At 37.2% G+C, this 26638-nt stretch overlaps 1 protein-coding gene across 16 annotated transcripts in view; it reads right to left on the bottom strand.

Annotated features, from left to right (window-relative positions):
- nav3 (neuron navigator 3) overlaps positions 1-26638 on the bottom strand; it is a 374692-nt gene that overhangs the window by 19259 nt on the left and 328795 nt on the right. For 10 of the 16 annotated variants that reach the window (XM_051107138.1, XM_051107136.1, XM_051107130.1 and 7 more), the window contains 15 exons: positions 18583-18703; positions 18093-18360; positions 16275-17004; positions 14206-14640; positions 13973-14014; positions 12487-12638; positions 12173-12361; positions 10931-10983; positions 9790-9810; positions 9439-9462; positions 8872-8895; positions 8593-8670; positions 2709-2792; positions 1786-1897; positions 606-730 (listed from right to left, as the gene is read on the bottom strand). In XM_051107138.1, the coding sequence (XP_050963095.1) occupies positions 606-730; positions 1786-1897; positions 2709-2792; positions 8593-8670; positions 8872-8895; positions 9439-9462; positions 9790-9810; positions 10931-10983; positions 12173-12361; positions 12487-12638; positions 13973-14014; positions 14206-14640; positions 16275-17004; positions 18093-18360; positions 18583-18703 (2458 nt within the window). The remainder of the gene's footprint in view (positions 1-605; positions 731-1785; positions 1898-2708; positions 2793-8592; positions 8671-8871; positions 8896-9438; positions 9463-9789; positions 9811-10930; positions 10984-12172; positions 12362-12486; positions 12639-13972; positions 14015-14205; positions 14641-16274; positions 17005-18092; positions 18361-18582; positions 18704-26638) is intronic. The other 6 variants (XM_051107132.1, XM_051107128.1, XM_051107135.1 and 3 more) reach the window with 4 other exon arrangements.

Here is a 26638-nt window from a genome sequence, read left to right on the forward strand (position 1 = left end):
AATTACTCACCCTCAAGTCTTTCCAAACCTGTAAGACCTTCGTTCATCTTCAGAACACAAATTAAGATATTTCTGATGAAATCCAATTTTTTTTTGACCCTGCATAGACAGCAATGCAACACATTCAAGGCTCAGAAAGGTAGTAAGGACATTGTTAAAATACTCCTTAGAACGTGCGTCAGAGACTGACAGGAAAGAGAAGAAACTGTTGAATGAAGTTATTTTTGTACTCTTGTAGGTTTATAAAATTAATCTAAACCACTGATGTCACATGGACTATTTTAACAATGTTCTTACTGACTTTCTGTGCCTTGAATGTGTTGCATTTCTGTCTATGCAGTGTCAAAAAACTTTCAGATTTCATCAAAAATATCTTAATTTGTGTTCTGAAGATGAACGAAAGTGTAATTAATGACAGAATTTTCATTTTTGGTTGAACGATCCCTTTAATATATTTTTTAAAGTCTCGTACATATATTTGAGGGCCACTTAAGTTCATCATATTCTTTTTTTTTATACTGTGCTCTTTCATCACAGTTGTAGTCATCATTCTAAACATGGACGGGTCTTGCGGTGAGATGATGAAGCTTTGCACAATGACTCACCCAGCTTTTCTTCTTTTTCTTCTTGTCGTCGGCGTCTTTAGCGCTACCCATACTGGAGTGGCTGGCTGCGCTGTTAATACTGGACATACTTTCTGACGAGTGCTGTCGACGGATCCTCAGGTCTGCTACACACATACACAATAGTCAATGCATAATAAACATATTTGTGAGTTACAGTGAGGCACTTTTATAAGCAGAAATGTGAAGCTTACAATTTTACAAAAGCACTTATTGTAAAATGATTCTTCAGTTAAAACTTGTATATTATGTGAACTTTACAGTTGTTTTAGGGCTTTAGTTGTTAGTTATAAAAAAAAAAAAAACCTAAATTTCTTATATCTTTACACAGAAGCTCCAGTGAAAATATGCTAGTCTTGCAAGAACCAAGTTTTGTTTACAGCATAGGAAAAACCAGCCTTAGCTTATATCGAAATCCTTTCCAGTCCAATCCAATGTTTTTCTTTGCAAATCCTCGTTTGGTACTTCTAATCTGTGACCAGTGTTTTGTTTTTCCTTTTCCTCTGCGTTTCCGCATTCGTCACTTCTCATCTGAGCTTACACTATGCGCCACTCTCTCGTGAACAGTTAGCGTTTGATAGAGTTAACGGTTTATACATTTTTTAATATTGATATCTTTCCTAAAAGCATCATTTTGCTTCAGAAGGCCTTTATTATTACAATGGAGCCATGTAGAGTACTTTTTATGATGGATGGAAGCACTTTTTCGGGCTTCAAAATCTCATTCCTCATTCACTGCCATTACAAAGCTTGAAAGAGCCAGGACATTTTTTCATATAACTCTAACTGTATTCGTCTGAAAGAAGAAATTCATATACACCTAGAATGGCTTGAAAGTGAGCAAATAATGGAGTCATTTTCAATTTTCGGTTAACTAACCCCTTAAGTGATTTTACTGAAAAGGTGCAGTCACACTGATGAAATTTTGTGGGTATAAAAGGTCCATTGTCTATTCAATAGTGTAGTGATGTATGAAGCACAGCTCACTATCACAAGTCCAACTTGAACCCGTCGCAAAATATGATCTTTTCACTTTCAAATGACTGGGCTTTGTCTCTGAAAATTCCCTGAACAGCAGCTTAACTTGTAGCAAATCCAAAATATTCATTTAGCAATTGTAAAACAGAAATTTATGACAGATTTTGATGTACACAAGCAGCACCTTTATGAACATGATCGGGGCCGTTGAGGGCAACTTGAATGGCCGTCTGAGCGTCTGTGTTCTGAGCTTTCAATGCTTCGATGGTCTCTCTTAACTCTGCAAGCTCGGACTCCTACAACACAATCACACAAACACTGTTACATTGAATATAAACACAAACCACTTTCTTTAACTGCTTGGAAAACTAAAAGCACACCTTCCCAACAAGCCACATGATTATGATTAATGTATGTTAATGTACACCAAACTTGAACACTTACGGTCAGTGGTTTGTTCAAATCCCAAACTCTAAGTATGCACAATAATATCTGTGATGCTAGCAAACATTGCTAATTAAAATATCACATCAGCTTTACTTCAGAATCACTAGACAGGAAGTGAGCCACATGGCACTTTCAGTTTTTGCCCCTACACAAACTCTTTTGTATGCAAAATGCAAACTCCCCCTCGTACCACCAGCTGTCTTATTCCTCTATCAGATGTTTCCTGCCAAAAAAAGCACATGTGGAGATAAGCGCCCCACTGATCTGAGAAACCGAGCATGTGTTGCGGGTCCCCAACCATCCTATTCCACCGCCACATGGTCTCTGTATATGCAGAGCTCACGATTTTAGCGCTTGCGATAGGGTTTCTGCCTTAATTGAAAGTCGGGCCACCTTAACACAGACGTCCCTCTGTAATCTCTGATGGTTTATTCAAGAGGGATTAACAGCGGCAGGAACTCATTAAATCGATGAGGGTGCTTTGTGCAAATTAAGGGAGCTGTTTCACATTTTAACCTGAAGGTTACATTTACATGATGACTGGATGGTTTTGTTGATGGGTGGTTGGAGGAACTGCTTGGATTTGTCCATAAAATGTAACTGAAAACATTCAAATGTTAAAGTTATTGTATTTGTATGTGTGTATAGGACCATTCCTACCTTTTGCTCCGCTGTCATGGTTAGACTCTGCAGTCGACAGGTCATGTTCGCCAGACTTTTTTCAAACGCCGCCACCAGATGTGCCTGTCAAAACACAGAGTTTAACTCAAGGTTCTCATAAGATTCTCCACAGGGTAATCCACACAGAATTCTGGGACAACCTGTGGCAAAATGAAACTTGCAACTGAATTCAAGGTTATCAAAGATCAGTTACTGAATATTTAGAGGTAGTTATATGGAGATATAATAGTTGTGTTGGTAATATGTACACTAGCATTAAAAAATGGGGATTTTTAACATAGTTTAAGATTTTTTGTTGTGTTGTGGTAAAAATAGCATCAGGTAGCACCAGTAGCTCACCGAATGCAACCATTTTACATCATCGAAATAATCGCGCCTCCCATAATCCAAAATATGTTTAAATTGATGTGGATTTCTTAAATAACGTAAATGGGTTTTCTACTACATATTTCAGTAAGAGACGTCATTTCTGTTATATTAAGCCATACAAGTCTTAATACTTCATTTTCTTTTGCAATTCTGTATTTTTGTTTGGGAAAAGCACATTCATTTTTTTTCTAAGTATGCATTTTCCTTTGCAATACTTCAATTCTTTTGCAAGTAAATGCGGCCCTGTTTTGACTCCATAGCTTTCCTTTCAGCTATACAAACTGATGACGCCAGTAGTGTGAACGCAGTGGGTGTAAAACAAGTACATGGTCAGACCCGCATTATAGATTCACAGGTCTATTAAGTTTATCCTCCTGTGTACAAAAACTTAAAGTACACTCGGGGCATCTGAGCAAGAAAAAGTATTATATATCTTTGTATCCACCTATTCTGAGCCTCTAGAGAGTTCCTCCTGGGGAATTCTGATCTACACTGCATCGGCAAGCTGAATAGTGCGAATAGTGTGAACTACTCAACAGTCGCCAAGGGCTTTGAAGCATGTTTCAGGTTTAAGCTACTGAGATGGAGTTCAAAGGATCCACAATGTCTAAGGCTTGTCTGAACATAAGGCCCCAGGGCTTTGGTGGAGGAGACGTCTCTAACGCTGACTTCAGCTACACTGAAAAGACTTCTGATGTCAGTGAATGCTGAGAATATGTATGAATATTCATACCAAGAAATGTAAACATCTTAGATTTATATATCAAAAAACATCTTTTGGCAATAGAAATGACCCAGTTTATCATTTGATGTTTAACTCATGGTGTTCTTAAAATCTGAACAAAACAAAGTAAAACAAAACAAAACAAAACAAAGCAATACAAAAAAAAAAAAAAAAAAAAAAAACCTGACTTTGTTAACAATGCATACAATAGTCAGAGCTGGTATGAAACTAGCAATAAAATAAAATAATAAAATAAAATAAAATAAAATAAACTGACTTTGTTAACAATGCATGCAATAGTCAGAGCTGGCATAAAACTAGAAATAAAATAAAATAAAATATTCACACATCTTTCGGCAATATAAATGACCCAGTTTATTATCTGCCCTTTGATTCTTTTTGTTCTTAAAATCTAAACAAAGCAAATAAACTGACTTTGTGAAAAGTGCACACAATAGTCAGAGCTGGCGTAAAACTAGCTAAATAAAATAAAATTTAAAAAATAAAATAAAATAAAATAAAAACTGACTTTGTTAACCATGCATACAATAGTCAGAGCTGGCGTAAAACTAGAAATAAAAAAAAAATAAATAAAAATAAAATAAACTGACTTTGTTAACAATGCAATAGTCAGAGCTGGCATAAAACAAAATAAAATAAAATGAAATAAAATAAACTGACTTTGTTAACAATGCAATAGTCAGAGCTGGCATAAAACAAAATAAAATAAAATGAAATAAAATAAACTGACTTTGTTAACAATGCATAGTCAGAGCTGGCATAAAACAAAATAAAATAAAATGAAATAAAATATTCACACATCTTTTGGCAATAGAACCTTCTGTAACCTTCTGTAATAGTTTATTATCTGCCCTTTGACTCTTTTTGTTTTTAAAATCTAAACAAAGCAAATAAACTGACTTTGTGAAAAGTGCATACAATAGTCAGAGCTGGCGTAAAACTACCTAAAAAAAATAAAATTTAAAAAATAAAATAAAATAAAATAAAATAAAATAAAAACTGACTTTGTTAACCATGCATACAATAGTCAGAGCTGGCATAAAACTAGAAATAAAAAAAAATAATAATAAAATAAAATAAAATAAACTGACTTTGTTAACAATGCATGCAATAGTCAGAGCTGGCATAAAACAAAACAAAATAAAATAAAATAAAATAAAATAAAATAAAATAAACTGACTTTGTTAACAATGCATAATCAGAGCTGGCATAAAACAAAAAATAAAATAAAATAAAATAAAATAAAATAAAATAAAATAAAATAAAATAAACTGACTTTGTTAACAATGCATAATCAGAGCTGGCATAAAACAAAATAAAATAAAATAAAATATTCACACATCTTTTGGCAATAGAAATGACCCAGTTTATTATCTGCCCTTTGACTCTTTTTGTTCTTAAAATCAAAAAAAAAAAAAAAAAAAAAAAAAAAACTGACTTTGTTAACAGTGCATACAATTGTCAGAGCCGGTATAACACTAGAAATAAAATAAAATAAAATAAAATAAAATAAAATATTCACACATCTTTTGGCAGTAGAAATACCCAGTTTATCATCTGCTCTTTGACTCATGGTGTTCTTAAATCTGAACAAAACAAAGCAAAGCAAAGCAAAGCAAACGAAAGCAAATCACAGCAAAACAAAACAAAACAAAAAACAAAACCAAGAAACCCTGACTTGGTAACAGTGTATGCTGGGATAAAACTAGAAAGAAAAGAAAAGAAAAGAAAAGAAAAGAAAAGAAAAGAAAAGAAAAGAAAAGAAAAGAAAAGAAAAGAAAATAATGGTAAATGCATGTTTATCCTGTCTGTTTTCTCTTGATTATTTCTTATTATATATATTACTATACTATAAAAATAACACAATAACCAAAAGTACAAATTACAACACAGTTATAAATATAAGTTATAAACTGTTGTAGATTCAAATTCTAATATTTTTAAATTAAATATCACTGTGTTTTTTTATATTTTAAGCAGCAAGCAGAGCTGTATTCGAAAGGTTCTTGGTATATACTATTTAAAATGCCTGCCAGGAAGTGAAGCCAAGCGAACACTGAGAGGCACAATGCCAAATGCCTGAGTGACTCTAATGGGAAAGCGCCTCTATAAACACACATTTACGACATGCCCTGCCCTGACCTGTATGTCCATCCATTTATATTCCTTCAACTATCTGTCCACACTGAGTCTCTCAGCCCAGTCAAGCACACCTAAACAAGCAACATTTCCAAAAAACGTACACAAAAGTGCCTGACGCACAAGTCCCACTACATACAGTCTCGCCTGTCTACAATCTCAAAGTGGATATTCTGACATTAAAGTTACTTCCAACTATAATATTCACCAAAAATGAAAGCCACATAGTAAGAATCCTGCGCAATAACATATATAAAGTCACATCTCATGTTATCACACTACCTGTTGTGGTTGTGATGAAATCCAGATGTTTTGGAGCCGCACTGACAACGTCTCAGCAAACTGATTTTGGCTCTCTTTGCCTGGATAATGGTTCAGCTGTGGCCAAAACAGTGAACTAGCTAAAGCACTACCCTTGTTAGCCATAGCCATCTTTAAGCTCTCTCACACCCTAAAACACTACAGAACTGCAAAGACTCTTTTTTACAAATGCACACAAGACAGGGATTATCCAAGGGGTGGGCAGAAAGAAACAGAGAAACTTTGAAGGACACTTAACCTACTTTTTTAAGCAAACTTTGTACCTTTTGATCATAATTTGTAGGTGGAAGATTCCCTCAAGTTTGCACAGATGTCAAGTGTTTTGTTTGAAAAGTGTGCTTGTGCTAATTTTAAAATATAAATGATTTGATATCTAATGGAATAGCAATCAGGCAACAGTGTGGAGTGTTTCAATCATTTTTGGGTCCAAATGTAGCAATTTTTCTCAGTTTAATCTTCATATGATATGCTTCTGTGTTGTTAATTCATCATTTTATAATATACCATCCTGGTCTCAGTAGAAACAAAGCTGCTTATTCAAATCCCTCAATACTGAACAACAACTTTCAAAAGTTTTTCTGACACTGAGAAGTTCAAAAACAGATGGAGAGCAGACATTTTAATCCACTCGACTATTGTACAACTTGAATAGATGTAGTTCGGAGTCGTTCTCCCATACACGAATCCTGTCAAACACAAATCACAGAGGAGGTCGAGTGGAGAGACAGCAGCTGTCTCATGCTCTGTCACACTTCTCACTAAACTGTCAGAGAGCAAAGCCCTTCATCACACCTGCCTTCATCACTCTAGAGACGGGAAAGTGAATAGAGCTCAGCCCGGTCCAAACTTTGCTCTCTTCCTGCGGTGCCTTCACATAGGAAACTAATGTGACGCTGTGAAACACAATGTCCTAGTTTGGCAGTGTAGGGACACAATGTAAGACTTCTTAGAATACCACAGTCAAAAATTAAAAGTCTGGGATTTTGAGCTGCTTTCAATGCACAACTCAGATTATGACAATTGAAATTCCCAAACTTATTGACTGTGAACAGCTTATCTGCAAAAGTCACTGCTGTGCATTTAAAATAAAAGATTTTTCTTAGCATTTAGTATTATTATATTATATTATATATATTATATAATTTGACCGTTCATGTCAAAAGTTTACATACACCTTGCAGAATCTGGAATATATTAATTATTCTACCAAAGTAAGAGGGATCATACAAAACGCATGTTATTGACCTGAATAAGATATTTCACATAAAATACTTTTACATATAGTCCACAAGAAAAAATAATAGTTTAATTTATAAAAATGACCCCATTCAAAAGTGTACATACACTTGATTCTTAATACTGTGTTGTTACCTGAATGATCCATAGCTGTTTTTTTAAATTGCCCGCTGTTCTTCAGGTTCCATAAATTCTGTTCATTCAGCACTTTTGTCTATTTGAACCCTTCTCAACAATGACTATGATTTTGAGATCCATCTTTTCACACTGAGGACAATTGAGGAGCTCATATGCAACTATTACAGAAGGTTCAAACACTTACTGATGCTCCAGAAGGAAAAACGATGCATTAAGAGCACAGAGTGAAAACTTTTGAACAGAATGAAGATGTGTACATTTTTCTTATTTTGCCTAAATATCATATTTATTCATTTAGTACTGCCCTTTAGAACCTACAAGAGATACTTACATGTTTCCCAGAAGACAAAATAAGTTAGATTTACCCTGATCTTCAAATTCAAAAAGTTTTCACCCCTGACTCTTGGCATCGTTTTCCCTTCTGGACCATCAGTGAGCGTTTGAAAAAATCATACAGTCAAAGGGTTCAAATACACAAAAATGCTGAAAACCAAAGGGTTTGTGGGACCTGAAGGATTTTTCTGAAGAACAGCGGGCAGTTTAACTGTTCAGGACAAACAAGGGACTCATGAACAACTATTACTAAACAAAAAAAAAAACAGCTGTGGATCATTCAGGTAACAACACAGTATTAAGAGACAGGTGTATGTAAACTTTTGAACAGGGTCGTTTTTATAAATTCATCTATTATTTTCTTTTGTGGACTATACGTGAACATCTTTTAAGTGAAATATCTTATTCAGGTCAGTACTAAATAAAAATAGTATACAGATCCTTCTTATTTTGATACAATAATTAACATTTTGTATGTGTATGTAAACTTTTGACCTTGCATTTTACAATATAATATAATAAATCACTGGAATTTTGAATGACTTTTGATTGCTTTTCTTTGTGTTTTTGCATCTAACTCACGTTGGCCGCCAGTTGAGAGGTCAGGGTTGCCACTTTCTCCTGAGAAGCGTCCAGCTCTCTTCGCAGTTTTCTGATTTGCTGCAACAAAAGTAGTTTTCTCATTACAAACCTTTATGAGCTGTGCATTCAAGTAATAAAGAATAAACTTCTTTCTTTGCTTAAAGAACCTAGATATCAGTAAGTGGCCTCAGGTAAGCACTCTGGCATGACTTTGAAATTCTTTCCAGTGCTTTCTTTTGTGCTATGCTATAACAGAATGTATGTAAAATGGTGAATTACCGTTGTATTTTGGACTGTTTGGCCCTTGATTGAGAGAAGAAAAGTACAATTAACTCTATGTTGCATGTTCGTACAACCATGAAACAGGAATACATTAGTTTTTAGCATTTATAGGGAAAAGTTAGCTTTTCATGAAACAGCATATACAAAAGTGCAGTCTTGGACAAATGTTAGCAGGAGAGAGAACAGTAATGGCATAAAAACACAAAAAGAAGTGAAATCAAAGGAAAATCAGTGATCAGATGAACAAGAGTCCAAATCAAAGTGAACTGGGGAAATTATGGATGTGTGTGTTAAAGATGTTTGTCCATGACTGTATGTGTGCCAGTGAGAAAGTGAATTATAAATATCGATACCGTAAGAGTGTCTCATAAAATAATGCAACATAGGGTTAAATTTTTAATTTTTAAAACACTTGTTGTTAAATGTATTGATTTGTTTATCCAAATCAGTCAACCACCTGATTTTGGACTTTGTGAAAGTGCATCACTGTTTGACCTTTTATTGCTTTTACATATTTAACTCTTCCAGAATCACAAATATAATTCGGAAACAAGATATTCTTACCTCCGAGTGGGCCTTCTCCTCCGTCTGTGGAAGAAAACAACAGTTAAAGGATACGAAAATTACCCAAATACATTATAACCAACATCCCAATAGCTTTTTTTGCGCACACAACTTCAAAATCAGTTTCCTAGATCCAAAGAATTAGGAAGCCAAAATCCACACCAGCACTTATAGGTAAGTCACAAAGCCATACACAATAACCAATGATCAGAATTTTGCCATTTGGATCAGATTTCCAGTTATCCGTTAGTAGCAGCTGATTTGAAGCCAAACGTTAGACTGTTAGGGTTTGCATGTAATGACAAATGTGAAGGAAAATACAAGCAGGCTTTCTGCATGATAAATTATTACCTTGTCTAAAAATGCCAGCACCTGAAAGTGAGAAAATGTGTGTTCAAATAGTGGCAAAGTCACAATTATGAGCCACCATGAGCCTATGAGGTGGGTAATTCTCATCATTAGTCTTCATTCATAGCCTTCAATGAATAGTGGATGTTGTACTGTAAGTATTCAAACAGATGACTTCTCAAAGAAATGACTCTTTAAAGTTAGTTTTTCAAGCTCAGGCAAATGGAAACAGTGTGTATGATGATAACAGAGACTAGCAGTTAATATTGATGAATTTGCTATGAACTAAAATGATTTTTAACGTAGAAAGCAAGAATCAAGCAAGGAATGTACAGTGTATCTAATATATTTTGAAAGGAAACAGTTATAAAATAAAAAAAGATACAAAAATATTATATATATATATAAAACATTTAAGGCAAAATGTAAGCACAAATTAGTTAAAACACATTGCAATTGTGCTCAAACAGTACACTCAAACAGTCTTTAACATTACAGGTTAGAACAAGGCTATAAAGGCATAACTTAAGGTAAATCTGTTTTAATAAATAATCATATTTTATTTTATACAATTAATACAATGTCATGAAATATATTCAGTTTAATACATCAAATTAATGGAATATTATATATATAACCACAACCATGCAATAGTGCTTTGAGTCTGAGAAATAAACAAAACAAAAAATTACAAATAAAACTGTTTTATTATTATTTTTGTTGCTTTTACATGTTTTTCTGTTATTTAAAAAAAAACTGTTGTTTAATTAACTTTATCAGAAAATAATTAATAAGACATTTGTCTCAAAATAATTTAAATGATTCTCATTTGTTAAATCAATAATGTTTTAGCAAAAACATTAAATATTAGATCAAATGTTTTGGACTTTTTTTTTTTTTTTTAAAGAAAAAAAAAAGCATATCAAATGCATCTTTTACCCTGGTGTGCCTTAAGACCTGTTGTATTCTTTACTTTTAAAAGGTACTGTTCATTTTTAAATTAAGAAACATCCTTATTCAGAGACATATAAATAAATCCCTAGCTACAGCCTAGCCTGGCTAATTCTCTTGCAAAATTAAAATTTTACTGTTTAGTCAGTCTGTTTATCACAACCTTCTGTAAGAATGCTATAACATCACTCACCGCAGAATACAAAGATGATGTGCTTGAGACCAAAGACAGAGAAGAACCATGAACTGCAAACAGAACAGAACACAAGAGTGTCAAAAATGTGTCTTTCTTACTACAGGAAACAACCTACTGTTTTCTAACCCACATGTGCATGACATCTGCATGACATATAATGTTGCCAACAGGTGGCGCTATGATTATATCTGAATATTGGCCTTCAGAAGTGTTTAAGCCAGGACTCTTATTGAACGTGTGAAATTTGAGGCAGATCAGATTCATATTCTATTTCCATGGTGAAACATGGCTGCCACGGACACACCCTTTAATGTAAATCCAAATCTTCACAATTTAACATCACAAGGGCCTTTAGTAAAGACTGACCAAATATAATACTGATGTCATTAAACCTCTATGAGGAGTTTGTTAGAGCTTAAAACATGTCACTTCCTGTTGCCAGCAGGTGGTGCTATGGCTATGACTGAATATGTAACATTGGACCACAAAACCAGTCTTTAGTTGCATATTGTATGAGTCAAAATTATAGATTTTTCTTTTATGCCAAAAATCATTAGGGTATTAAGTAAAGATCTTGTTCCATGAATATATTTTGTAAATTTCCTCCAGTAAATATATAAAAAATTCATTTTTGTTTATTAATATGCATTGCTAAGAACTTAATTTGAACAGCTTTAAAGGCAATTTACGCAATATTTTGTATTTTTTGAACTCTCAGATTCCAGACACGGACACGCCCTTTAACAAAAACTCAAGATCTTCACAATTTAACATCAAAAAGGGCTTTAGATTACACTGACCAAATTTGGTGTTGATAGGTTTAAATCTCTAAGAGGAGTTTGTTTAATTACAATGCCTGAAAATGGCAAAAATGGCACAAAATGTGCAAAGAAATTTCAAAATAACAGACTTTCTGTTGGGTTGCGGACTTCGTACTAGAGGACTTTTTTGTAGGTACTGTTGTGTTACATATGTTTACCGAATTTCATACAGGTACGTGAAACACAGCTCGAGGGGCACTTCATTGAAGTTTTATAGGTAGCGCTTTCAAGCCATTTTGCTACACCCACTTCTGAAACCCATATCAAACGTAAATTTTCACCACTTTCGGCACGTGTGCAAAGTTTCATGGGATTCATTTTGGAGAAGAAGAAGAATCTGAGCACTTCCAGTAGGGTCCTTGCACCACTGGTGCTCAGGCACTAATAGATTCTTCTGAAAGAACTAACTGGAACTAACCTTCATCTGTGCTGTCCCGGAAGGAGCCTGACCGGCTCATCCCACGTGGCCGTTCCTCCAGTGAGGTGGCACTGCCACCCAAAGTGTGTCCCTCCCCATACAGCTCAAACGAGTCCTGTGCTGGAATACTGTTGGAGCGGCTCATACTGGTGCTGGGAAGATTATACTGCGACATACTGGTGGGACTCACTACAACACAAATGTCAGGATAATATCATTTATTATATAATATTTGTTCATGGAATATTAACAGATGAAGCCATTTCTTTGGGTTCTACTATTAAAAAACACAAATCGGATATATGTTCACATACGCAGGTTTGAGTAGTGGTATTTGCCAGTGTTGGTGCTGGTTGTGCCCGGTGGTGAAAGTGGACTTCCTGTGTCCTGCAGACCTCCAGTGGAGTGAGAACGCAACCATTCCTTTCCTTCCTCATGTGACGTCTGTCTGGAGGACGGCGGGTACCTGATTAGAATCAAACAGGCTGTTTCAGCCACTAAGTGAGGTGATATTTTCCCAAATTGTGATGCCTTTTCATTGTTTTTTGGAAAATAAATTTTGTTCCAAATATTGAGTCTATAAAACTAAAAGCACTAAATCTCTGGCTGTGATGGGGTGTAAAAATTATCTATGCAATAAAGCTTGATGACAATAACAGCCCACACAGTCTCGCATCTATTGTTATGCAGTAATTGCTTTAGGCAGTGGGCAGTCTTATTAGCATGCTTGAAAGACAGTTTTCCATAAAAATAATGAAGATCATGTGGATCTTCCTGGCTGGACTGGCTCTTCAGTGCACACAGCCTTTAAAGGTATTATTAAAATACCCTATTGTGACCTAACAGCCTATAACTGATTTGCTTACATTGCGACTTAACTGCAAATTTATATGCAAGTTTATAATTCATCATGACTGCAGATTGATGTGTCTTTTATAGTGGTTTGAACACAATAGTCTGATTTTATTTAAATGCTATGCTTATCTTTGTGAATATTTAATTGCTTCTTGAGAATATTGTGATGCTTTCCTGCTGTGGTTTCTGTTGCTGTCTCTTGCTAAAAGCGTTAATAAATGGAAGACTGGTGAGTCACACAGTTTGACAAGTCACTGTGGATACAGTATGCAAAACATTTTGCCAACACCGCCAGCTTTGTGGCTCACTGTCAGAATGTTGCTATGCAGTCACTAAGGTGTTCTAAGTGGTTGTTTGGTAGTTATTTAATGGCTCAGGTTAAAAGAGCTCATCCACAGGTTTCTTGATATTCTAGTCTGTAGATATGACTCAGGTACACAACCATTTATTGTGTCGTGGAACTCTTGTAAACATGCAAGGAAGGCTGACACTGAAAATAAGAAATTGTTAAATAAATAAAAGTTATTTTTGTATCTTTGCGCACAAAATATATTCTCGTAGCTTCATAAAATTAAGGTTGAACAACTGATGTCACACTGACTATTTTAACAATATCCTTACTACCTTTCTTAGACTTGAACGTGGTAATTACATTGCTGTCTATGAAAAAATAGGTTAAACTTCTTTCTCAAAAAGCCTTAAGATTTGAGCTATCATTGATGTCCATAGCACAGTTGCTAGAGGTTGAGGTGACAAAGTTTAGTATTTAGTGTTAGGGGTTTGTTCAAATCACTAACTCACTAATATTTTCCTTAGGAAACACCACTTTTACACAGATAAACACTTGTGGGTAAGTGACTTGTTACTTGCGAGGTACTTGACAAAGGTGAGAACATAAAAACATACTTTTGAGGACAATTAGATAGATAGTGGTTATATTAGTACCTTAATCCCTTTTTGGGAAGAGTGTTTCTGTCAAGAGGCATGCTATTAAAACAGAAGAAAAATAAGAGTGTTATCTATGACAAACAAGCAGTTTGACAATTTAAATAATTAAGATAAAATCACGACTAATTGATTTTAATATCAAACTAATGCTCCATTATTTAATTAACGTATCATGTAATATGCCTTTTATAAAGCAATCTCATACCATTTGACGGATATACTTCACTTACCCCTCAGAGAGGGTGGACTTGACGCTGCCCGTGCGGGTGACTTTTGGCCCATGGTGGTGTGGGAGCGGCAGGTCTATGGACTCTGAGCTTGTGTGTAAACTGGTCATACTGTGGCAGCTCAGTGTGTCTTTACTGCCTGCAGAAGAACTGCTGAGGTTTGGTGGCCAAGGCCGGGCGTTAGAGGGCAGAGAGAGGCCTGATGCCGGACTAGACGCCGGGGAGTCAGTACACAGGTCAGGCGTTTTGCCGTACAGCGGGCTGCTGCCTCCGCTCTGCCCACCCATGCTGCCCAGACTACCTGTTCCTGAGGAGGGTGAATCCAGGCTGGCCTGCCGCGCCAGTGTGCCATGGGGGCTGCCCAGTGCCGATGGGCATTTACCAGAGTCAGGGGTGCCAGGGGAACTGGGTTTACTGCTGGCCTTACTGCCAAACAACCTGTGAAAAGTGATAAGACAAAAAACTGCTTTGATTTGAGTTAATGAAAATTTGTTCTATATCATAATGTAAATGTAACCATGCAAACAAAGTTTCATCACTCAGTTGCCTGCATAATTTCACTGGCCAGCTTTTACTCCTCACACATATTCAAGTCTCCTTTGATTTTGAATTGGTTATCTCTGTAACAGCCTGAGGTGATTCAAGCAAATCCAGCTATACACTTCTACAGCAGAGCAGCGTACCACGCAAACAAGCTTTTAAATGGACACACCTAATAATACATATTATGAAAGGCAAATTATGCTCCCTGAGGAGTGTTTCCATATATGTACTTATATGCTATAACCACCAGGTGGCAATCTGACCCTCTACCGTCTCGTGTGCGACTATCCTCAAATGTGGGAGAGAGGTGCTGAGACAAGACTGCTAAAGCTGCAATGTGATTTAGGTTCTCAAAAATGGGTTGCAAGTCTAAAAGAGGAGTCACAGGCAACAGGGAGATTCAATGCTAAACACATAATTGAGTAAATTAAACAGGTTAATTAAACAACTTGTCACATCTTTTGATGATATGAAGGCTGTGTTCAATCAAACTTCACAGTGAAATGGCTCAAATCTTAGTAGAAGCTAACCAAATTAACTAGTCCTGGTGTACTGGTGAACAAATGTATCACAGTGCAGAGAATAGAAATCGTACGTTCTCAAAACAAGTTTGTTTTGTGCAGTAAATCGCAGCTTGTCCCTGTTGAAAAAACAGCATTCATGAAGCATGGTAGCTGGTTTGAGCTGGTTTAAGCTAGTCCTTAGCTTAGTTCAGATTGAGCTGGTCCTAAGCAGGAGCTAGTTGTCAGCTCATGTCCAACTAGGGACCATCTTAAACCAGCTCAAACCAGCTACCCATGCATTAAAACATACCTAACCAGCATATGCTGTTTTCTTCAACAGGGGTCATGAAACAAAATTCTATGCACATTTAGAAACCCAAATTCACATTTTTCCTATTACGCTTATGTCATGGTTGATAAATTTGCATATTGTTGTGCCTATCTCATCGAGCCTCACTATCAACACTTGTGGTACTGCACTGGGTCATCCCTTGATCCCCACAGAGAAATCTGGTCCTGAAGCAAAACTAGTTAAGAACCACTGATTTAGATTACATCCTGGTCTATTCATCAGAGCTTTTGTAGGCTGCTGAGAAGATTTCAGGTTGTCTAATGGTGGCTGGAGGTGTTACAAGAGTGAGACAGAAGACTATGGATATGACTAAGCCAATGAGCTCTGTAATCTATCACAAAATTTCCTGGATCTCCAAGGTAAGGCTAAACTCATTGGCGAACCAATTCAGCAGTGCAGTGCAGCCCGAGGCAGCTCACATACTAAGGAAACATGCTGGAACGCTTCCTCGGCTCGGGGCCAAGAGGTCACGACATCACGGGTTGAGCCAAACCACAAAAAGCAATGGTTCTTTCTTACTGTCTGCCTGTGTCCATTTGTCTCAAGCTAATTTGCTTACTTTGCTTTCATATTTTAGTCTTATCTCTGCTTACGTCTGCCTTTTGTCATCTTTGTCTAACTTTTCTTGTCCTTCTATTACCCCAGTCATTTTATTTAGTAAGAAAGTCTGTTACCTGCGGAATGTGGGGGATGCAATGTCTGGGTATTTGGAGCCTGGCTGTCTGAGTCCAGATTGGGTGGATGTTGGACTGGATTTGGGGGAGGTGGATAACCCTGTTCCCTCCTGATCCGATCCTGCAACTTTCTCCTTATCTGTCTGGTTGATGGAGACGGGACTTGAGCGTCCTGATCCTACCTTCCCGGGATCTCTTCTCTTGGTGCTGGTTGGGGTTCCTACCACCCCTCCACTACCTCCCGCAGACTTGCCGCTGACATTCGAATCAATGCTGCTAGAGCTAGAACGATGCCCACTGCGGCCCACCACGCTGCTTCCCCCACTAGATGACTTTGCCGGTCTAGGTAAGGAGCGATACTGGAGTGGAACTTTTGAGCCTCCACAACCTAACAAAACAGCGTCGTCCTGGTGTTGAGCACCATCAAGACTTGTCTTCCGCCCGTTGCCGATTGCTGTGCCCTTTCCGATGCCTGCAGACTTGGGTACCTTGCCTAGAGTAGCAGAACCACTGGTTAGAGTGGCTCCGCTGGCTGTGATGAGGGCTCCGGCGGGACCTGGAATTTTCTTAAATCCGAAGGAGCTTGTGGTAGGTGGCCGACCAATGCCTGAGGGTGGCTTCTTTCCTTCATCTCCGCTACTCTTGCCCGCATCTGATGGTGAGCGCTGGATGCTGGGGCTCTTAGATGGGGTCTTGCCTTTCTCAGATGCCTTGGCATCATCTGTTTTACCTGTCAGCACAAAGATGCTTGTTATGGCACTGGTACCTCCTGCAAAGGATTTGTTCACTTCCAGAATAAAAATTTCCTGGTAATTTACTCACCCCCATTTCATCCAAGAAGTTCATGTCATTCTTTCTTCAGTTGAAAAGAAATTAAGGTTTTTGAGGAGAACATTTCATGATAGTGGACTTCAATGGGAATCAACGGGTTGAAGGTTCAACAGCATTTATGTTTTTTTTTAATAAAATTATGATTGTTTCCCTAGTTAAGACCCTTATTCCTCAGCTGGGATCATGTAGAGCCCCTTGAAGATGCACTGAAACTGCAATTTGGACCTTCGCCCTGTTGGGTCCCATTGATATCCACGATATGGAGAAAAATCCTGGAATGTTTTACTCAAAAACCTTAATTTCTTTTTGACTGAAGACAGAGAGACATGAACATCTTGGATGACATGGGGTGAGTAAATTAACAGGAAATTTTTATTCTGGAAGTGAATTGATCCTTTAATCATTCAATGCTGCTGGCCAAGGGTGGCCAATTTTTGCACATTTTTTGTGAATAATTTCACAACCCAATCAGTCATCACTGATACAATGCAAAGCCACTCTGCCAAACACTGCTGTGTTTTAGCCAATTGGACTTTTTTGCAACTCAGCAAACAGCACAGTTAAGGTATTTTCAGCCAAAATGACTTGTTTCCTGCTGAGTATCCCACAGAAAAAAATAGCTTCAGTTGCAAAAGCTGGCTGAGATAAAGAAAAAGACAAACACTCAACAATCCCTTAAAGTTACCAAAAAGCCTCTTCTCTTTTGATTTCACCTTCTTTTTGAAGCTACAGTAAGCAATTTTCTGGAATACCACGCATAAAAGGTCCCCTACTGACAGATATCAGTGAAATTGTGCAGCTTTTGGTTTTGTAACCAGCTAAAAGGAATCCTTTTCTTTCATGCTTCCTTGAAGAAACTTGCGGATTCCATTTTAAAAGTTCTTTAGAGAACTGACATTTTGAAAGGTTACCTAAAGGTTTTCTAAAGGGCCTGAGGAACTGCTTCTTTTTATTTTTTACAACATACAACTGTTTGAGAGTTGATACCTGGTGTTTTGAGAGAGGTTGACGTGCCTTTGGTCCGTGGTGGCGTGATGCCAACCTGGGCACTCATGCCCCTCCTCCAGGAGCCTGTTTGAGACATGGACAAACCTGTCTTCTGGCCAACATCCTCACCCTGACATGAAGAGGACGGGGATGAAGTCTTCCACTTGTCCATCCCTGGCTCCATCTCTTCGTCAACCTTCTTCAGATCCTCAGCACCAGCCCAGCTGCTAGCATCCTGCTCGGTATGTCTGTGTGTATCTTTATTTGACTGTGAATCACACAGACACACATATTATAGTTCACACACAGAAATCTCACTTTGGTAGTCCATCTGACAGATGGCCAAACTTTTCTTACTAGCCAAAGCAAAACGTCCAAAACTCTCAGTCTGTTCAATCTGCTGTGGCCTACTGACAGATTGCTGATACAAAGCTATTTATAAAAATGTGTGTGAGGGGAACAAATGCATATAACTAGAGTGTATGCACACCTGTGCTGCTTTGCTCTTGCGAGATGAGATGCCAGAATACGTGGGAGGATTCAGATCGTCAGTGCCGATGTTATCCAAAGTATCACTCAAACCACTGCTGACTGAACTGCTGTCATCCCAGCTGTAGAGACAGAAAGAGAAAAGTGTTAAAAACATATAGAACCTTATAAGCAGTGTAGCGGGTCAGGTTGTTTTGGGTTTGCTTTCGTGGTGTTTTCTTTGTTTCTATAGGTTGCCAGCTAATTATTTTTTGTCATTTCCCCAAGACAAGATGTAAAAATTGGGGGCTCATCCAGGATATTAATGCTGTTACACAAATAAGGGCTTCACATCCCATTCACATCCCAAGCATGACTAAACTCATACTTAATATAAACAGATGGACCAACATACATTAGTTGACAAAGTTAGGACATTATTTGTCTGATTTATGAGCATTCTGTGCCTTGTAAACATGTCCCATTCAAGCTTTGTTTGGTTTTTAAGGTTTTATCATCTGGAAATATGATGAGAAAGTTCATCCCCACAAGGTTTGTCTTTGATTAGACCTTTCCAAACATTCATCACAAGGACCAGAAGTGAAAATATGATTGCAATGCACGTTCATTCATATTTCAAAGCCTGCTATTGTTGACTCACTGTCACCATCTTATTCATATTAATGTGCTTAATTAGTCCACTCTGTAGCTTCACCACTTCAATTCTCATTAACTATTGACAATATTTTTCCCCCACTCCTTACGTTCTCATTCCTCTCCATTTACCAGACTGCGTCTAATTAATGAAGGATATTAAACAGTAGCTTTGACACCCTCGACTTTGTTGACCCAGTTGAAAGTCCTAGAGGAAAGTCGGGTGTGACTGCATATGCCCAAGCAGAATTGTACAGACTTGCGTAACATGACCAAGTCAACTGCAAACTCATTTTCTGTCTATTACACCAGATAAATCATATGCTGTTATTTATCGCCTACTGTCTTTCTCTCGTGTGATCATGTGTGCGCATATGTCCTCACATTTAATGAATTCTTCAGATTGAGATACTGTGTTCAACTCTCTGATGACTGGTGCCTGTTTGCTTTGGCTCTACGGACTGAATTGACAGCTATACCGACACAAAATCCATTTAGACAAGACAAAGAGAAACATCCTGGCATTTACAGACATCATCTGACATAAAAAGAGATCACTGAAATATTCAAACCTCTTTCCTGATGTCAGTATCTACAGTTCAATTATTCATATCGATTCTAGGATTCTGAGTAGTGCTTACAGAACAGTGTTAGCATTGAAAATTCAATAGATTCACGTCCACCCAGGAGACGTGCTTGTCCAGGACGCTTCGTCGTCTTCTTGAAATGTTTGACGAGCTAGTAAAGGTTGTCTCGACTTTTCTAATGTATGCAGGACAGAGTGAGAAGGAAAGAAAAGTTTGAGAGGCTGAAAGTGACTGGATAATAATTGTGAGAGACCCCGCAGGGCTCTTAACACCAGCGTGTGGGTGTTTCTGAAGATTCCAGCGTTAGAAAGCGGCTCGGTGGGTGCGAGTATGTGCGCAATCACTCTAAAAATATCAGTATTGATTTTTCAACATCCTTGTTTCTCCCTTATTTAACTCCAGGAGCACTTGACACATTTAGTTTGAGATCTGATACTGTTATACAATAAAATGTAAATTAAAGATTAGAGATGGCAAACTTTAAAGGCTATTATACAACAGATTGTTTTCTTAAATCTGATTGTTAGACAAATTAACTATATCACTTCGCAGATAGTCTCACTTGCAATCTTCCCTGTCAATGCAAAGATGCATTAAAGTCTATTGATAACATTTACAATCGTAGTGCCTAAAACTTTTGTTTAAACTATGCATTAGCTGGAACTTTTCAAGAGTGAAATGACTTCGGTGTCTAGTGGCTTGACACACATTAGCAGCTAATGTTTTAACACCTGAATAGAGTTATTGACTTGTTGGTGCTATGGCAGTCCTGAGTTCAGATGAATGTTAAATCAAGCTTATTATTGCAAACTGAAGTGTTGCAACAGAGCGCCTACACAAATCAATAACCACCAAACGCTATTCCAACCCAGCTGACAATTTCCTAATATGCACTCTGCTGAAACCTTACTCTGCCTGAAAGCTTTCTAGGGCTTTCTGGCTTTTCCACATTGGCCCTCCCACACTGTAACAGTAAACATCTAAAAATGTGGGACTCAAGCTTAGGTGGGCATCCTTTGCCAGTGGGATACTTTTTGGCGAAGCCTCCGTGGTTAAGGTCACCTTGACAGTCTTGTTTCCACACACCCTTGTCCCCGCTGAGCGTGCCCACTGCTTTGAGAGAATGACATCAGCAGGAAAAGAGCATAGTCACTGTTATGCAGCCAGAACGGTCACTAAAGCTCTACTTTAAAAACTCAACTTCACAGAAAAATTATCTAATTTTGGGTGTGCGTGTTAAATGCCTTTTTGGGTTTGACTGTTTCATATTATTTCATAATATCTTGAATTGTACAAATTAATGCTTAGGGCCATGGGCAGCATTTCAAATACATATTCCTGGTAATTGACCATGAGAAATGAACTGTGACAAATGTTATATATTTCAAAGCACATTGTCAATGATGGCAAAATGAGGTGAAAATGAGTTCTCTTTAGTGCAGTTTAAGATAACATTACATGGCTCACCATAAAGCAGAGTACGATTTGAACAATTTGACTGTTTAAAAGCATTATCTTTTCTTTATGTAGCAATTGCTGTCTTCTTATGCTAAATCGGCAAAATATAATTGTTTGTTCTCCTGAACACATGGGATATCAATTAATCAATGAATGGTTTAGTGAAGTAGTGAATCATTACCTCAACATTTGGCTTCTTAGACTAAAATTTGTCACAGTTAATTTAGCAGAAAAGTCTTGTCAGTGAATATCCAGGAAATGGCAGGAAGCTCCGCCTCCACATACAGTTAGACAAAATGTCCATATTTATGAGTTATCCACTGCTGTTTTACTGGAACATGCATGCTGTCTGTTCCAATCATTCTTATTTAAAGTTAACCCTGGATATTAAGACTGATAGGCTTAGTATAATGTAAATAATATCTTGTACTGAAATATGTAGTAGAAAACCCATTACTTAAAAAATCCACATCGTTTTATACTTATTTTGGACTATGGGGTACTTATTTTGGACTATGACCACAGCTTGTGAAAGAGCTTACAGGAGGCGATGGATATAATTGTACGTTTAAACCAAATGCTGTACCAACGATTTTTCCCTGCAAGGAGTCTAAACGACTCTAGATATCATGTGAAATCCATGCTGAGAAAGGCTTTCAGCGACTGCGGCATCATGACAAGCATTGGCATGTTTACATCCTGCCAGGATGGCATCTAGCGTTTCTTGTCTCTGCCGTTTGTAAGCTCTTTCAGTAGCTGTGGTCTACTAAAAGCCTCAAAAGCATAGGCTGCTATGCATAACAATACCCGTGAAAAATGCTAAAAGCCAATGCAGATCAAGTTATTAATACAATCTATGCACTAAACTGTGGAAGAAGCAGCTGACTACTACAATCTGGTATGCTTAACTGGGACTGTACAACATGATTCCACTGCGATTCAGTGTACAGTTTTTATAACAACAGTCAGACCTAACGTTGCTAGCGAGATAAAGACCCCAGAGAGCTGCCCTAGAAGCTGTATGGGCTGAATATTTTATTCTTTCCTGTGCTGTTGTGCCTGTGACAGGACTGACAGTAGGACCAGGGTGATGTGCAGTCTCTGGACTATGTCCTTAGACACTGGTCCACTCATGACAGCAATTCTAGCTGGAGAAAACACAATCAAACTGTCTGCAATGTTTGCCTCCACTTGTGTCTTATTGAAGAAGGTGTCTTTTCTAGTTACAACCCGTCCATAATTCGCATCAGCCACGTTTGTAAAAATGTGTTTCTGACTGTTTTCTGATTCTTGCACCCGTGTTTGGTTGGGTGAATATTTTCCACAGATTGTTGTTTAATATAAACGCCTCACAGTATAAGTGTCAGAATTCGCTTTACTTACATTAAGTGTGCAGAAACGTCCATTCAACCATACAGTAATAGTCTCATGCAATATTCAGTGATGAAAGAAGAATGCAACAATAACACTCAAGAAAGAGATTTGTGTCCCATGTGGATCAAGACAAATACATTTCTCGATCACAAGCTGGGTCCATTGGTCTGTTAAATATGTTTCATGCTGTGCGTAATTATGGCAAAACAACATAATTCAGAGGAAATTCCCCACTGTTTATATATATATATATATACACAGCCACCGGACAATCATTTCCACTTCTACAAATCAAACGAAACCCTCAAACAAGAAGTACAAGAATTCAAAGATTAGCATAAGTCTTAAGGATGCCATTTTAATTCTTTTTAATTCTTCACGATGGCATGTTAATTAATTTCTAAGAAACTAATTTACAGAAACAATGTCTGCTATCCAATGATCCCCAAAGGGAACATTTACAACATTTAGCAGTTTTCAAATGTTGAAACTGATATAACAACACATTGAAAGCTTTTTCAAATGTTCAACATGAAGAATAATCCAATTTAACCAAGTCAACATACATAAAAAATGAAGACAACCTATTTTGTACTAACCTGAAGTTAATATCTATAGCTTAAGCTGTACGTTAAACCAGTTAGTGACAGGCCTGTTAGAGTCACCAACATACCAAAGTATGTTTCAAAATCACAGTGAGGCGAAAGGGTGAACACTAACTCACCGCCCTGCGATTGATGCTGTCTGGCTGTCTGCAAGCCGCCCATGTCATGCTGTAGCTCCAGGGGAGGAGAAATCAAGAGAAGAAAAGCAAAGGAGAGAGAAAGGAGGGGAAAAGATAGAGGAAAAACGCAACCCACCTGCTTGGTTGCGAAACACGGGCTGGAGGGAAGAGAGCGACATCTCGCCACTTCTTACAGCTCCACCCCACCCCCCACACCTCACCCCTCCCCTGGGCCCATCATGCACTCTGAGAAATGCTTCAGACATCCTCAACCAACTGGGGCGTTGCCAGAAGAGACAGACTCCAATCAAAGTCAGAGTCAGGGTCAAACTTGAAGTTGCATGCTGGGTAACACAAGGGAAATCATACACAGTGACCTTTATGTGCTAAAACTTTGGGAAATATAGCCAACTCATTTTTATAAATTCTTAATAGTCCTGACTAAATCAATGCATACAAGATGCGTCATTCAAAGTTAAAGTGAAATGTTCTTTGTACAGCTTAATCAAATGAGTTTGAATGAAATGGCCTTGCGGAGGCAGAGTATGACAATGTCTCTTATGAAATCAGGGACGGTCAAACGTCACTGGCTTGAGTGAAAAAACGTGCCTGACTTCTGCATTGCAGAGGAAACCGACAACCAGCCGCCACAAAACACTAAATCCTCAGACCTGAGCTTCAGATACACCGCATTACTTCTGGAAATCAATATACTGGCACCACTCAGCGATGTAGAAGCTCTATTTTTCAAACAGACAAACTCACAATCACAGAAGCAGTAAACTGTATTGTGGATTAGTGATTGTATGATATGACATATGTGGAAAGGACAGCTGATAAACAGAATGACTGCGGTGATAGTGGTAAAACAAATCTGTCTAAATGTCCACTGATTATTATTCTGGTGCTGGTGCCCATTCTGGCTCTGTTGCATTTGTTTCTGCCGAAGAAAAGGTAGTTTCGGGCCATTTCAAATGGCTCTGCACTGCCCTCTTAAAGGAGAAGTCCAAAACAAAGATTCACATATAATGTACTCACCCCCTTTTCATCCAAGATGTTCATGTCTTTCTTTCTTCAGTCGTAAAGAAATGATGTTTTTTGAGGAAAACATTTCTGCATTTTTCTCCATATAATGGACTGCTATGGTTCCCCGATTTTGAACTTCCAAAATGTAGTTTAAATGCGGCTTCAAACAGGTCCTATCTAGTGTAACGATTGGTTATTTTTATAAAAATAATACAATTTATATACTTTTTAATGTCAAACACTTTTCTTGTCTTACTCTGCTTGGACTGTTTTTGTTCCGGTTCATGACAGTTAGGGTATGTCGAAAAACTCCCATCTCATGTTCTTCCTCAATTTCAAAATTGTCTTATATTGCTGTTTTACCTTTTTTACCTTTTTTGTTCAGGGTGTTTAATCTTCTTTGCATGTTCACTTTGCAAAGACTGTATCGGTACTTCTGCAGTGATGTAGGATGATTTTGAAATGATTTTTGAAGTTGAGAGAGAAAATACGTTTGGAGTTTTTCGACATACCCTAAATGTCTTGAGCCAGAATACAGTGAGTTAATTGAGAGCAAGGCAAGATGAGCGTTTAAGGTTAAAAAGTATTTCAATTGTATTTTTTAAATGAAAACAACCAATCATTTCGCTAGATAAGACCCTTCTTCCTTGGCTGGGATCATTTACAACCGCATTTGGGATTTTGAAGCCGCATTTAAACTGTATTTTGGAAGTTCAAAATCGGGGCACCATAGCAGTCCATTATATGGAGAAAAATGCTGAAATATTTTTCTCAAAAAACAATTACTTTACGACTGAAGGAAAAAAGACATGAACATTTTGGATGACAAGAGGGTGAGTAAAAAGTTAAGTTTCTAACAATATAAGTCTTTACTATCACTTTTTATCAATTTAACACATCCTTGGTGAATAAAAGTATTAATTTCTTTAAAAAAAAAGAAAGAATACAAATTTACTGACCATAAACTTTTAAATGGTAGTTTTCTATTTTAATAAATGCTATGCTTTTAACTTTTTATTTATTAAAGAATCCTTAAAAAGTATCACAGGTTTCAACAAAATATTAAGCAGCACAACTGTTTTCAACACTGATGATAAATCAGCATATTAGAATGATTTCTGAAGGATCATGTGACACTGAAGACTGGAGTAATTATGCTGAAAATTCAGCTTTGCATCACAGAAATAAATTACTTTTTTAAATATATTCACATAGAAAACTGTTATTTTTGATTGAAATAATATTACATTTTTTCTGGATTTTTGATCAAATAAATGCAGCCTTGATGAGAACAAAAAACGTCTTTAAAAAAAAAAACATTAAAAACTCTTACTGATCCCAAACCTTTGAACAGCACACAGTACTACACAGTAAAAAAAGAGTCTTAAAATATATAGCTGACTTTATACTGCAGAGTCCTTCACAAGGGGATTTTTATATTTAGAGGTCTTCTGCTTTAAAAAGTTTGAAACCTCATTATATATTGTAGTAATGTAGGCCAGGTTTTTCTGCCTGGACTCTAATGAAATCTCTTGTTTGTTTATGCGGACAGTGTTTCTGTTTACATCCCCAGGGCAATGTTCAATCCAAATGCTCTATTACTTACTGACTTTGAGCAGTGTTTGTCACTAGTGGAGTATCCTATTAAATCCATTATCTAAACAGATGCACACTGTCTGCATGAAGAACTGAGTATGAATCCTAAAACCCAAAGAACGAGAAAGAATGGCTTGATATTTGTATCATTAATTCTAGAAAATATGCCGAAAGTAGGACATACATAGAGCAATAATGGCTCAATTATGGTTCTGTATTGATCAGGACCAGCACATCAGAAGCCTATAATAGTGGCAAAAATAGCCATGACAGAGCTAGCACATCTGATACATTTGATTTGCAATGCAGCATCTTAAGTGAAATGGACTTTAACTTAAAACTGATTCCAATGGAAATGTTGCAAAGCTCATGACACAATACACTAATAAGCATTAAAAAAATATGTTATCATCACACTGTAGTACTAAATGGAATATAAGGTTGTTTGTAATCAACATTGGATTATAACTCTTAAATCGCAGCATAATTTTGCTGCCTACTGTTTGAAAAAGCCCCAAAATGCCACACCAGGTACACACCAGGTTCTAAAAAATTAGATTGAAAGGCACATCAAGGACAAAAGGGAATAGTGAAATCCTAAGGCAGCACTCTTAAGGGTTTAAGATGCGATAATTACTCTGCTCTTCTGTAAATGCTTG

The sequence above is a fragment of the Labeo rohita genome, chromosome 4 (assembly GCF_022985175.1).
Source record: "Labeo rohita strain BAU-BD-2019 chromosome 4, IGBB_LRoh.1.0, whole genome shotgun sequence".
Classification (NCBI taxonomy): Eukaryota; Metazoa; Chordata; class Actinopteri; order Cypriniformes; family Cyprinidae; genus Labeo; species Labeo rohita.